This window comes from Sinocyclocheilus anshuiensis, unplaced genomic scaffold (genome assembly GCF_001515605.1).
Source record: "Sinocyclocheilus anshuiensis isolate Anshui unplaced genomic scaffold, SAMN03320099.WGS_v1.1 scaffold283, whole genome shotgun sequence".
Lineage (NCBI taxonomy): Eukaryota > Metazoa > Chordata > Actinopteri > Cypriniformes > Cyprinidae > Sinocyclocheilus > Sinocyclocheilus anshuiensis.
The window spans coordinates 3,924,084-3,939,107 of NW_015549605.1; the positions used below are offsets into that span (position 1 = coordinate 3,924,084).

General features: G+C 35.8%; 1 protein-coding gene across 1 annotated transcript; it reads left to right on the forward strand.

Annotated features, from left to right (window-relative positions):
• The first annotated feature begins 890 nt into the window (after nucleotides 1–890).
• LOC107658904 (fructose-2,6-bisphosphatase TIGAR B-like) lies at nucleotides 891–3,716 on the forward strand. The gene is made up of 6 exons (XM_016447621.1): nucleotides 891–1,054; nucleotides 1,397–1,434; nucleotides 1,519–1,640; nucleotides 1,716–1,793; nucleotides 1,975–2,085; nucleotides 3,154–3,716. The coding sequence occupies exons 1-6, from the start codon at nucleotides 1,023–1,025 to the stop codon at nucleotides 3,562–3,564; spliced, it is 792 nt and encodes a 263-aa protein (XP_016303107.1). The 5' UTR covers nucleotides 891–1,022; the 3' UTR covers nucleotides 3,565–3,716.
• The last annotated feature ends 11,308 nt before the right edge of the window (nucleotides 3,717–15,024 follow it).

A 15,024-nucleotide genomic window follows, 5' to 3' on the forward strand; every position in this document is an offset into this window, starting at 1 on the left:
TCTATATGGTTTTTATTCATTTTATTAAATTTTTCAGTTTTAGTTAGGTTATTTTCGATCATTAAATAAATGAAAATGAGAATTGTTTTAAAAGATTCTCTTTGCATTTGAGTGAAATTTAGAGTCTGGAGAAACATTACTTATTATTTATTAATAACATGCGTGTTAATTTTTTTACATTTATGTTGAGTCACTGTTATTTAGTATCATTATGGTACTATTATAATTTGTATTATTAATTTTATTATGATTAATACGTTATTTTAGTAGCTTACATCAAATTAAACTAAATGAAATGAGATATGTTTCCTTGGCATCCGCTAAAATAAAATAAGTAAATGTTAATTTAGTTAACATTTATTTTATTTCAACTAAAAAAATTATGATTTAAGGTTTTTGTTTAGTTAACTATAATAACCCTTCGTTGACTGCAATACTAAGAGTTCTATATTATAACAGAACGTGGTATACTTCCGCCCTCGTGTGGCGGACTTTGTCAATTACACAATAGAATCACAATTTGAATTTCAAAAAAGTCAGGATTTAGATATTATCTCTAATTGGCCGAGTACGTTGGGTTATTTTATTTGTTTAGTTACATCAAAGTCCCTTTAAGGCTAAGGGTATTCTATAGTCTTTGGTTATATACGGCGTTGTCACGTAAAACGTTTGACTTTTCTCAGCGCTTCTTCAGGATGACCCACATGGATTTTAATGCTGTCAATGCAGGAAGAAAACGTTAGACACGTTAGTTTTAGGGTCAGGGAAATACAAAACAAACCAATTTACAAAACTGATTAGAGAGGTACAAGAGCAAGAACACAGGAAAAAGCAAGAGTTGCAGCTCAAGTCACAGGATTTTAACTTTGTCAGCGTTACACATGCAGTGGTGCTCTTCACCACCGGGGGGCGACAGACTTCCATTCCCTTGAGCGACGTCATTTATCCGCAACACGTTGTTGACTCATGAACCAGGAAGAGCCGCCGGCCATACATTTCATCCATTCTTACAAATCTGTATTATGCTTTCCTTTGCACTGACGATCGTTCGGCAGTAAGTGTGCACGTGTGTATTCTGTCTGTTTGCTTTTGTTTTACATGCATAAAAAGGGTAATGATTCGTTTACAGCTGAAATGTTATTTGATGATGCTGTGTGGACAGAGAGGACATGCACATTATTTGCATGTGTGTTCAAGTCTGCTCATAAACACATCACCAAATGGTTACAGGAAGTGCTCTATATTGCATATAGGCTACTTATCTCTGTGAAATCAAATGTTTTGTCTGTAGTTTAACACAGTGACCTCTAAATGAATGTGTAGATGTCATAGCATGTGAACTGTCCCTTCTTAAGTCATTTATTTATTATATGTTATTATGTGTTCTGTTTCATAGTGGGGAAACACAATACAACAGAGATAAACTGCTTCAAGGTCAGTGTATGTATAAGCTGATCTCTGTCGTGTGCTGTTGACCTTTTCAGTGTGTGGATGAACATTTTTTTCTCCATTGTGAAGGTCAGGGCATCGACACACTGCTGTCAGACACGGGACATCAGCAGGCAGCGACGGCCGGACAGTACCTCAGAGATCTGCATTTCACCAATGTCTTCGTCAGTAACCTGCAAAGAGCCGTCCAGGTGTGTATGACTCAACTGTGTTCGATTTTCTGAGTGAACCACCCCTCAAATAAAATATAACTTCTCCTTCTCAAGACAGCTGAAATCATTTTAGGAAGCAACCTTCATTCTTCTGCGACTGAGATGATATCGGATCCTTTACTCCGAGAGAGGGTGAGTTTCCCCAAGCAGTCTGTCTACAGCTACTTGGACTGTGCATTAAATATAAAAGAATGGATAAAATTGTATGGTTAGAGGAATATAAGTAATTATGTAATGAATAAATATATTTGGCATTGACTATAAGAACTGCAGTTGTGTTGGTTTATAAGCACACACGTGATTTATTGGACAGGGTTTTGGGGTGGCAGAGGGAAGACCAAAGGAACATCTTAAGAACATGGCGAACGCAGCGGGTCAGGCCTGCCGAGATTATACACCGCCCGGCGGAGAGACGGTGGAACAGGTAGAAATTGAGGATTCGCACAAGAAAAGAAGTCTTGAATGTTGCAAAATAGGGTGCCACTTAAATCCAGATGGACATTGAAGTAGCTTTTACACTGAAACTGGTGCAGCTGGATGTTGTGAAAGTACTTTAATTTCAAGTAAGTTTGGAATAATTAAGATATTTTAATGTTTTGAGAGAAGTCTCGTTTGCTCACCAAGGCTGCAGTGATTTAATTAAAAATTACATTAAAACAGTAATATTTCGAAATATTTTTACAATTTGAAATAACTGTTTGTTTTTTTTATATTATTTGAAATGTAATTTATTCCTGTGATGCAAAGCAGAATTTTCAGCATCATTACTCCAGTCTTCAGTGTCACATGATACTTCAGAAATCATTCTAATATGCTGATTTGCTGCTCAATTATTATTGGTAGTCAATTATTAGCAATGATTCCTATTATTAACAATGTTGGTTTGCTGCTTAATATTTATTTTTTAGAATTCTTTAATGAACAGAAAGTTCAAAATAACATCATTTATTTAAAATAGAAAACTTGGAACCTTTATAAATGTTTTTAATTTCACTTTTGACTTTAATTTCAATTTCAACTTTTGACTAATTTAGTGCATTCTTGTTGAATAAAATCATAAATTTATTTTTTTATTTAATATTACTTATCCCAAACTTTTGATTTTTTTCTACAAAAAAAAAAAATTAAGCAGCAAAACTGTTTTCAACATTGATAATAATAACAAACCTTTCTTGAGCAGCAAATCAGCATATTAGAATGATTTCTGAAGGATCATGTGACACTGAAGACTGGAGTAATGATGCTGAAAATTCAGCTTTGCATCACAAGAATAAATTAGATAGAAAAAGTTATTTTAAACTGTAGTAATATTTCACAATATTGCTGTTTCTTCTGTTTTTTGATCAAATAAATGCAGTTGTGTAGTCTTTCAAAAACGTAAAAAATCCAAGCTTTATATTTAGTCATTTTTACAGTATTTTTCCAAGACTGCAGTCGCCATTGGCTGATCAGATGAATGCTCACACAGAAGAAACTGTTTCTGTTAATCCAGGTAAAGACGCGCTTTAAGAAGTTCCTCAGATCCTTGTATCAGCGCATGTTAGAGGAGCACGGCTCAGGCGACCAGCGTTCTGTGTCCACCTCTGGACCATCAGAACCAGAACAGCCTGTGATTGCTGGACTAGCTAACGATGGAGTCCAGAGTGTACCTGTCCACGCTCTGATCGTCAGTCACGGGGCGTTTATCCGTGTGTCTGTGCGCCACCTAGTGGAGGACCTGCAGTGCCGTTTGCCCGCAGGCCTGAAGATGAGCCAGGTGTTCTCCCCGTGCCCAAACACTGGCATCAGCAGGTTCATCATCACCCTCCGCAGAGAGGAGAGCGGCCCGCGGGCCTCCCACATCCAGTGTGTCTTCATCAACCGGAAAGACCACCTGGATGACAGTGTTATGAGGTGTATCTGAGACTGGTTGGTTTATCTGAAATGGCCAGTGTTTGTATTTATTGCTCCTTACAATCTCAACAACTGAAGCACATGCAAGTCTGTGTGGTTGATTTTATTGTGTAAATGATTTAACTGTTATATTTTTGAAAGATATATGACTGCATTAAAGGGATAGTTCACTCAAAAAATGGTTTACTAACCCTCATGTTGTTACAGACTTGTATGAGTTTTTTTTCTGTTGAGCATAAAAGAAGTTATTTTGAAGAAATTAAATGGTAGCCATTGACTTCCATATTATGGAAAAAAAATACTGTGGAAGTCAATGGCTACCAGAAAGAAACTCACACAGGTTTGGAACAACTTGAGGATGAGTAAATGATGTCTGATTTTTCATTTTTGGATGAAATATCCTTTTAAGTACAGTGCAAAAAATTTTGTATTTTCTTATATAGTATTTTTTTTGTCTCATTTGCCTTTTAAAAAAAATTCTTAAATCAAGATGCATTCACTTAATAAGGAGAATGAACCAAGATATGAAGTCTTGTTTTCTTGTCTTTTGATACTCAAATGGATCAAAATTAAGTGAGTTTGATTAAAGCAAGAAAAAATATCTGTCAGTGGGTAAGAAAAAAATTGGACAGATTGACAAATTTTCAGTTTGTTTTTCTCTATATTTTTACTTGTTTTAATCATAAACTCACATAATGTTGGTCCATTTGAGAAGCAAAATGATTTAAGATATTAAGTCTTGTTTTTCTGTAAAATTGATTAAATGAGGTTATGATTAAAACTTTGTCAGTGGAGTAAGAAAAATAAGATAATTTTTCTCTCTTTTTTTCTTGTTTTAATCATAAACTCGCTTAATGTTGGTCAATTTGAGAAGGACAATGACTCAAGATAATGAAAATTGCTTAACAGTATTTAACTGCAGTGATGTTGATCCCTTTTATTCATCCTGTCAGCTGACTTAATCGCAAGATGTCTTTTATTTAAGCACTTTATACTCGCACTACCGTGGTTTTGGCCTCTGAAACTGAAGTATTCATGCGTACTGTACATACATGTTCATGTGTATGTAATAAAGACATTCAGAGAAACATTAAGTCAAGAACGTTTTGATATTTATTTGCATTTGTAAGCAGATTCTGATGTGTGATGAAAGGTGAAATTGCTCAATTTCAATGATAAATATGTTTTTATCATTTACAGTTTCATATTTTGGTAATTGTTTTTTTGTATTGGGTTTTATCTTCGGGTTAAGTCTGTGTTAAATGTGAGATGCAACCTGTTTCTGTGATTAACAATTGGATAAAATCTCAGATGTACTTTAACCTTCCCGTCGTGTTGGGGTCAGTTTGACCCACACTCAATTTTCAAACTTCTCGAACTACTGGTTAAACTATTTCTTCTTGAAATTTGGTGAATATTTCTCATTTGAATGTGCATGGAAAGTTTCAGCACATAGACATTTGGAATCTTTTGTGTTGGGGGTCATACAGACTCCCCCATTGACTCTCATCGGCTTTCATGCAATTAGCCAGAAATCAACGCTCTGAAAAACACTAAAGAGTAGAAATCAGAAAACCTCTTTTGTAGCTTGTCAAACCCTAAAATATGGGTAACACTTTATTTTAAGGTGTCCTTGTTAAACATTACTATTATAATAACAATAAATTATGCATAATTACATGCAAGTAACTCTAAACCAAATCCTAACCCTAACTATATAAGTACATGTAGTTAATTAATATTACTCAGTACTTAAATGTATAATTCCACTGTAACAAGGACACCTTAATATAAAGTGTAACCAAAATATGAAATACACGAGAACATAAAGATTTAAGACTAAAGTTTGCTTGAAATTGGGATTCATCGTCTAAATCATCCAAGGAAAATTCACGGTTTCTTCATCTGTTTGAGTTTCACGGTCAAAAAAAATCTGTCAATGGTTGTTTTGGTTTTTAGTTTTTTGGATCTCAATTACTAGACTGATGCAGCATTGAAAAGAAGTGCGAGAAACCATTTTGAATTTTGAAAAAGACATTAAAAAGGCAGAGGAAATACAAATAGCTGTAAATACTACTTACACTAGGTACATGTTAGATGCTATTTCTACTTATAGCTATAGTTATTTTCAAAGTTGTCCTAAAAGAAGAACAGGTATTGTTTTGGTTTTAGGACAACTTTGATGAAAGGTTTTGATCGACTTCAAATGTTGACTAGTGTAACAATCCCAACACAGAAGTAGCCTACCCAGGTTTTGAACACAACAGGAAGAAAATGAGGCCCTTCTGAGATTGTGTTTGTGTTGAGTTTTCCATCTGGTTCTGTTGTTTTGTCTAATTGGACCGTGGTCTCGTCCAGTAGATGGCGCTGTGCTCCTGACCTCTGGAGGAGAGGGGCCAACCTGCTGATGGAGACAAGAACGGGACACGTCTCCGCTGCCGCCCACTCCAACAGGAAACTATCACCATCTTTGGTCCCTCATTTTCTCCGTGCCGACCGATGAAGGAAACTCAGTGCTCTTCTAAGGCTTGTCATTTTCCTGCCGGTAAGTGGGCGGCAGTTTGGTCGAGTTGGTCACGCAGGGGACCTGGATGGCTCGAATGAACTGACGGCCTGCAATCCAAGCAGACGATAGACTAGTCTGTGGCCGCACATTCTTCAACTCCTACAGACGCTCCTAAAATATCTGTTCAGACAAATCACACAGTACAAATACATTTTCTTTCACACACACACACACACACACATGCCAAAGGTGTTCATGCTGCCAAGAGTCACTGTGACCCATCAAAGCAGCTTCAGGTGTGTTATTGTGCAGTTTGTTTATGCAGACCCATGACACTGGTGGAAAACGGCTGTTGTTTAGACAGGAAAATGCCAGCGCTAAATAAAACCAGCAGTTTTGTTTAGTTTCCACGCCGTTTAGACACCCAAACAAAGTCACATGCTCAATGTTTTGTTCTGCTGCTGTCCCACTTAACCCTCCTGACCAGTTGGTTTGCCGGTCTGTTTTTTCCAAGTTGGTGTTCAGCTGGTCAGTCTGATGCCCCACATATAACCATCAAACCAGACCAGTGAGAACCAGCTAAGAGGCCAGATTAGACCTTTTTTTTCAGTTGGGTAACCCTAAAGTTTACGTTATTTTAATAGTTTATTCCAGAAAAAAAACTTGATTTTGTTATTTGTTATGCTTTTTATATGACATCAGTATATTTTAAAATATTATTTCATTTAGTAAACTGCAAAAATGATTTTCTTACTAAGTATTTTTCTCATTTTGCATTACAAATATCTAAAAAAAAATCTTGATTAAAGTAAATAAAATAAAGATCAAAATTACTTGATATGAGTCTTGTTTCCTGAAAAATTGACAAAAAATGAATTGAGTTAATGATTAAAACAAGAAAAGTATCTGTCAATGGGGTAAGAAAAACAAACATTCTCTCTATTTTTCTCGTTTTAATCATTAAATCAAATAATTTTGATCAATTTGAGAAGAAAAATCATTTAGTAAGTCTTGTTTTCTGAAAAAAGTACCAAACTTAAGTTAAATTATGACTAAGACAAGAAAAACATCTGTCAGTGGAGTAAGAAAATTAAAACAGATTATTTTCAATATTTTTTCTTGTTTTAATCATAAACTCACTTAATTTTGATCAATTTAAAATGTAAAATGACTTAAGATATTGAGTCTTGTTTTCTGGAAAAAAAAAGTCAACAATTATGTTTATGTAAATTATGATTAAAACAAGAGAAAATATCTGTCAGTGCGGATTGTTTTCAAATTTTTCTTGTTTTAATCATAAACTCATTTCATTTTTATACATTTGAGAAGTAAAATGACTTTAAAAAGTCTTTTTTTTCTTAAAAATACCAAAAATTGAGTTAACTTCTTTGAGTAAAATGAATCGTTAACTTAATTCTGATTATTTTTCAGAAAACAAGACTTAATGTCTCAGCCATTTTTCTTCTCCAGTAAATGTGTCTTAATTTGAGAATGCTTAGGTATTTGTACAGTAAATCCAAAAGTAAAAAAATATTTTTCCCCAGTGTATTACGTAACAGAACTGACTCACCTTGCGGTTTAAACACCAACATTCAAAATTTATTTATCACTGGAAGTGTTTCACTCCACATCTGAGGAAACTGATGGAGAGCTTCTACAAATATGGGCTTTTGCCTGAAGATGAAGTTATAATTGCATTGTGGGTAAAACTCCCCCATTACCACCTCTGAAAGCAGAGTTTCTAGTTCATAATGTCTGCTATTAATGCTGTATAGTCCATAGTGATAGTCGAGTCTCAGGGGGCTGTAGTTTGATGACACAGCAGCGCTCTCATGGGCCCTGTGAGATGAGCAGTCAATACGCTTCGCACCTTCATTAATCACAGCAAAACACTAATGAAGCGTAAAGAAACCACATTGTGCTACTGCTAATTATATCAGAATCCATATTCATAATGTTGCTAATGATGGAAAAAAGAGTTTTATTTCCAGCACTGTGTGAGCGGTGTTTATCTTGAAATATCAAAATAAGGAAGTAAGGTAACATCCTGTCAGTGGTGGAGTATGTGGTGGTGGTGAAGAGGTGTATTTATAGAGCGACTTTCGGAGAGCGCATGCTAATGCTGATCTCTTCAACTCTACATTTCCAGCTCATAATTAGAGGTGTTTAATTTGTGGGTACTGATTGTACTTCCTGTGCTCTCTATAAAAGGCCCCAAGGGCTGGACCAGGCTTTTTGGATATCCGCTTTTTGAGGGCTGTGGAACGCTCCGGTGCTCCTGTAACCCAGGAATGGCTCGAGGTCAGTTCTCCCCAGAACCAAACAGTGTGACCACACTGGATTGTGCCACAGACCTTGGTGGGGGCATTGTGGGTAGAGAAAGCTAGTGGTGCATTGTGTTCCGGAGTTTATTTTCCCTCGATGTCTCTAAACGGTCGCTTTTGAAGAGCTTTTTATGCGGAACACGCACTGCCGGGCAGCCAGTTTGCTAATTGCCCTGATGGGCTGTGGATTTATGCGTGTGTGCAGGAGCGAGAGGATGTGAAACATTTTAAACAAGTGGATTTTGAATGCAAATTCAAAAAAATTTATCTTGTATGATTATTATACAGGTTTCTTAAGAAGTCTCAATTCACCCTTCCACAAATTAAAGCCTTAAAAATGTCTAGGGGAAGTCGTGGCCTAATGGTTAGAGAGTCGGACTCGTAACCCAAAGGTTGTGGGTTCGAGTCTCGTACCGGCAGGGATTGTAGGTGGGGGGAGGGAATGTACAGCGCTCTCTCCCACCTTCAATACCACGACTGAGGTGCCCTTGAGCAAGGCACCGAACCCCCAACTGCTCCCCGGGTGCCGCAGCAAAAAAAAATGGCTGCCCACTGCTCCGGGTGTGTGTTCACGGTGTGTGTGTGTTCACTGCTGTGTGTGTGCACTTTGGATGGGTTAAAATGCAGAGCACTAATTCTAAGTATGGGTCACCATACTTGGCCACGTGTCACTTCATGTTTTAAATCAGAGCGGAAAATCTTAAAATCCTGGCATGGCATTACATGTTGCATGCATTGCTAAAAATTGATATCTACCTCAGTATTTATGTTTTGTCTCCTAATACAAGTTTCTTAAATCACGATACATTTACTTGAGGTGCAAAATGATTAAACAATTAAGTCTTGTTTTCTGAGAAATTGGACAAAATTAAGCGAGTTTATGTATAAAGCAAGAAAATTATCTGTCAGCATGATATGAAACTTCTTTTCCCTTTGAATGAAGTTGATTTTTCTGAGCCAATAGGCAGATATTTTATTCTTTTTTAATCATAATCTCACTTCATGTTGATTAATTTCACAGAAAACAAAACATATCTTTTGGTGTTTTTCCTCTTAAGTAAATTTAAATCTAAAAGTAAAGCTTTAGAAATTATTTTTTCATTCATTCTTTCATTCATTCATTTAGTTATTGCTATCATTTATTTATGATCAGGTAACGTTATTTCTATATTGGGAGCAGAGCTATTCAAGCCTTAGTTTTAGTTTTTTCTTTTTTTGTATGAATTAAAAAGTAATGAAAGAAGTAAAAAGTAATGGAGATGAGTTGAATTTTGTATTTTCCAACTTTAAAGTGTTCAAACAAACTCAGTGTGTTCCTTAAATTTTCTTTACTTGATCTTATTGAGTCTTTTGTTTCTTATTGAGTCACTTTTCATTAGCTTTAAACTGAGAAGTCCCTTGTTTCATTCAGTAAGCTATTATCAAATCTTAACATAAATACAGATGAAATGATGATGATCATTGGCTGTCAAAGTTTTGAGTTGGCTCCCTTGCAGTTCTTAAGGTGGAATTTGATCTGAATTGCCCACAACAAATAATATATTTGAATTGAAAAAAATAATAATGAAGATAATATTGTTCTGTATGAACTAAAAGGACAGTATCAGGAGATCTGTAATAGTAATTGCAGTGTCAGATTCACACACTGGACCCTGCACTGCAGATTGGAGCCAATAATCTAATTTTATTTATGGAATGTGTTTAAGCTTCCATTCTACCTTTATTTAATTAATTTAATTTAATTATCTACATTTCCTGTGCTTTGCATTTCCTGACTCATTTTTGCTTGGCAGGGAAACAAAAAAGAAATAAGATGGAAATATTCTCTTTTAGTAGACTTGAAAGCACATGACTGCCTTTAGAACTATTTTTTTTAACTTATTAATGGAATATTGATTTTTCAAACGACTCTGAAGTTTTGTATTCAGAGAAAGTTTTATATTTTTTTAATGTTTAATATTTGTCTAGAACTACTAGGACAATTTTTTTTTCCGTCTTTCTTCCTGGAGTGATCTGTGCAGACGCCGTGCCAAAATGAGTGACAACGTCCCAGTGCTGCAATGCAGTAAATTAATAGCGGTTCCACAGGATAGATGCTCTTCACCTTCACACCAGCAGAGGGCGACAGCAGCGATGAAAGGTACCTAAATCATTCCTGTTATGCTGTAAGGAAATATTTCTATTCAAGGGTACGCCACATCTTTACACATGTACTCTTGTCAAGCTCAGGTGAACTTGATAGAATATTTTAGAGCAGAGATACTCAAAACAGGACCCGAGGGACAAAACTGGCATACTATATTTAAAAATATTAAATAAATTTAATTTTGATTAAATAATAATTTAAAATGATGAAATAAATTATATTTTTATTTATATATACTTTTAGAATTATTTTTTATTTAATTTAATTTTTATGTTAATTTTTCTTTACATTTAATGCATTTTAATATGACATAGTTGGACTTTATTATTATTATTATTAATCTTAAAGCATTTTAATATAGCATAGTTGGACTTTTGGCCCACTGTCCTCTAACAAGTTTCATTTTGGGGCATTTGTATTAAAATGTTTGGGCACTTCTGCTTTAGAGTGAAACAAACTAACTAAAACCATCTCAGAAATCAGAAAATCCGTTGCTAATGTTTGATGTTTGTGCTTTTGTTTTTCCACTAAAAAAAACATTGTTTCCTGGAGGAGGATGTGATTAATTATTTAATAAAAAATTCACTCCTATATTCAAGTAATTGTGATATTATTAAAGAGAAATGGTTATATTAATATTTTAAAATAAATATTCATATGAGTTTTCTTTGATAATAGCACAGTTAAGTGAACATAGGAGTAAACGTTTTAAATCAATAAGTTAGTATACATTTAATGTCATAGGTTTTATGTAAATATTTGATTAATTAGACATTAAATGTACTTTATAATAGTAATGACCCTCTTCACTTTGACTTTGTAAAGAAAATCTTCTCTCAGGACTTATGAATGAGACTGCAGACTAATTCTGTCATTGACATCTTAGTAGCCCCAAAAGAAAACCTATATTTGTCTTTGAAACTAATTTCAAACACAATATAGACAAAGGAATGACTTTTTCAACTGATTCAACTGTTGCTTTTATAACACAGTCCGTTTCTCCATCCAGAGTCACTGTGACCTGCTCATGGCTGTAGGGAATATACTACTGTGTACTTCACACTGAAAACTCTTCTAGAGAGAGTTGTTTCTTTACAGGAACATCGTGTTGCCTCTCTGTTGGCTTTAAATATGATTAATGAATGCATTCCAGTTGCTGTCTCTGTAATGAGATATTTATTGTGTAAATGATTGCTGCTGCAGTGCCTATATTGGCACAGGAACAGAATCGGTGTCGTGGATGAGTCACTGCATTTGTGTGTGTTTGTGTGTGTGTGTGTGTGTGTGCCCCGATACACTCATCTTACCCACCAAAGCCCCGAACACTTGTCCTGTGGTGCAGTTGCTTCCTCCATTGCTGAAATGACAGAATGGAAAGTAGTAGATACACCCACCTTACGCCCGCATCAGAGTCGGTAACGCCATTCTCGCCTGTAGGGAGTGAGAATGTGTAAAGTGGTGCAAGGATGTCAAACAGAATGCCGTTCATTCCAGAGCTAGGCAGAGGGAGCCGGTGCTGGTGTAGAGTTCAAGGGAATGCTGGGAGACCGCTGGGGTCGTGTCTTGCTGACTCAGCAGAAATCCTCCGCTGACGTCATTCTGCTTTCCCGTCTTTGCTCATCAGGCCGGAATCCTCCAAAAGCGGTCACTTTAGTGCAGCCCATCTCTGTGCAAACAAGTTACTCTGGCAGGGTCTGGGAACACATGATGGCATTTGAGCTTTTTTGTCAATTTATAAGACAGAATATCTCTTAATTATAAGTTGTTACAGTGACATCTGACTAGTCTGACTGTTTGAGAAAGAATGCCTTAATGATGCCTTAATGACAAACATGCAGTGTTCACTCCAGAAGATGTTAATTGATAGACTGGAGTGGTGTGGATTACTTGTGATGCTTTTATCAGCTGTTTGGACTCTCATTCTGACGGCACCCATTCACTGCAGAGGAGCAAGTGATGTAATGATACATGTCTGTGCCAAAAAGTTATTCTGGCAGGATCTGTGAACCAAGTAGCAGCAGTTCTGGTTAAGATGATGACAGTTGTGCTTTTTGTAGTAGATTCTTTATAAATGTATAACACAGAATATCGTCTGACTAGATCAGAGTGCATATGAGGATGATCCGTACTCAACGCCTGATGTCACGCTGAGAAACAGTGACTCATATAAAGAGTGTTGAGAGGTGAGATTTAATTGCACTTTTCAGCAAGCAGACAGCATCAGGCTGTTCTCAAACAGAGAAACAAAAGCACAAGAAGCTTAAATCCCCAGATTCAGAACTCAGTCAGCAAAAGTAAAGTGACCTTTGTTTTTAAGGTGGAAAGAAATTTTACCTGAGTCATTGTGCTGTGAGTTTCAGCTGTGCTAATAGTGTGCGCAGAGTTCTGCTCTCTTTCGGCAGGGGTCAGATGTTCTCTCTTGAGTTCTTGTCAGCTCATGAACACACTGTGCTTTTAGTGCTGTTCTGGCAGCTCAGCCTGGCACACAAAATCCCTCACAACAGGAACTTCACCACTGCAGAAAGCACTTTACATTGATATATATATATATATATATATATATATAATGAAATATTATTACAATTTAAAAGAAATATTTTCTATTTAAATATATTTAAAAATGTAATTTATTCCTGTGATCAAAACATTTTCAGCATCATGAAAATTCCAGTATTCAGTGTCACATGATCCTTCAGAAATCATTGTAATATGCTAATTTGCTGCTCAAGAAATATTTCTATTTATTATTAATTTTGAAAACAGTAATGCTGATTTAACTGTAATACATTCTTTAAGGATTAAATAAAACAGACACACATATAAAATATTTACTTTTATTATGCATTTTATTTTATATTCATTTTAATTACATAACCTTTAAGATTGATTGATTGATTGATTGTAGCTGCCAATTTTATATAAGAAGTGATTTGTCAATTAATATTTACAAACATTTCTCCAGTCAACCATTTGTAATAGAATTCATTGTTTCACAGCCCAGTTCTGTTTTTTGTGCTTTTTAAGAAAACTCAAATGTGAACTGAAGGCTGTCGTGCCACTTTTCAGTGTTGAATTATTGATCAGCTGTGTCAGCAAGATCACAGGGTCTGACTCATATCCATCTCTACCATTCCACTGGACACTTTTGCACCCGGACTGCCAGCTTTATTTCCCCCAAAGTGCCATCATGCAGATTGTTCTAGTGCTTGAGCACACAGCTTGTTTTTAGTGAACGGCTGGATGAATGCAAGTTAAAATAGAGCATATGCTGAAGGGTTTTCTTCGGTAGGATGTGGATGGGTACCGCCGCGCAGCTGCTCTCCTGTATAGAATGCCATTTGTGCGCTGTGTTAAGTGTTAAACGTCCACTGATGCTCCTGATGTCATGTGTGAGTAATTCTCTCCTGGATTTCAGCGGCTCTCCTCAGCTGTCGTTTCTGTACTGCCTAAACCCATGTTAATAAAAACCTAATTGAAAGAGTTTGAAACCGCAATGGATCAGTTACGTGGTTTGTGACAACCCTGCCTTGCACAAAGCCCCATGGAATGACGATATCCTTCAAAACTATAACGTGCTAAATGTTCTGCCTCTAACCTCAAAAATCAGTTCTGAACATGTAATACATTCACAGATGCCATTAGAAGCTGTTTAATTTATTAATCAAAGCTTCTGCTTTTCCTCAGAGAGATGATTGAGCGAGTCACAGGCTGTTGAATCCTATCTCAGGTAAACTGAAGTGATGTGCAGCAGATGTTTGGGTGTGCCGTAATCTGTCTGAATTTGAGATGCAGAGACAGCTGAATGCTGAAATGTCTGCTTTGATCTTAGTTTTGCAGCATTATCAGAATAGACGTGTGGAAATCGTGTGAATTATGCCACGGGGTGGATTCACTGTTTTGTGCATCAGCTTTAATGTGTGCAACCGGATTTATATGAGCAATTAAAACAACATCATTAAAAGTGTCCTACTTTTTTCATACACTATGTGTTAAAACATCCTTGCATGACGTCATAATGCTGCTTGAGTTGGTGCTAAAGGGTCAGAAGGGTTCAGGAATTTTGCTACTGATTTGAGATTTCTTTGCTAATTAGACTGTCACTGTTTAGCAAGAGCTGTAAGCATTTTAAAGACAGCTGATGACTACTCAGCTACAAATGTTCAAGTCGTGACTTTTAATTTTATTGCTACACGCTGCAGTTCTTTAGTTAACCTGAATGAGAGCTGTCAATTGTTAATGTTAAGGTTAAGTGAAGTGTTCTATAGGGTCTAGTTTTGAATTTATATTGTCCCATTATATATGATTGCACTGTAAAACAATTCCATATTGATTTTTACAGGTGTTTTACCTGTATGTTACATTTTTCAATGCATTGCATTGTGCTGTATAGAGTTCATGATTTTTTTCCCCCAGTGTGGTTTTACTAGATTTAGAAGCAGTCATAATGTGATTTTAAAATCATTGCCTAAATGACATAAACTGCTTTAATATATA

What these genes read in the sequence shown, in the direction of transcription:
- LOC107658904 (XM_016447621.1), top strand. Translation starts at nt 1,023, where the DNA reads ATGCTTTCCTTTGCACTGACGATCGTTCGGCA. An exon ending in GCACTGACGATCGTTCGGCA is followed by an intron (nt 1,055 to 1,396) that starts GTAAGTGTGCAC and finishes TCTGTTTCATAG; the next exon opens with TGGGGAAACACAATACAACA. An exon ending in CAGAGATAAACTGCTTCAAG is followed by an intron (nt 1,435 to 1,518) that starts GTCAGTGTATGT and finishes TCCATTGTGAAG; the next exon opens with GTCAGGGCATCGACACACTG.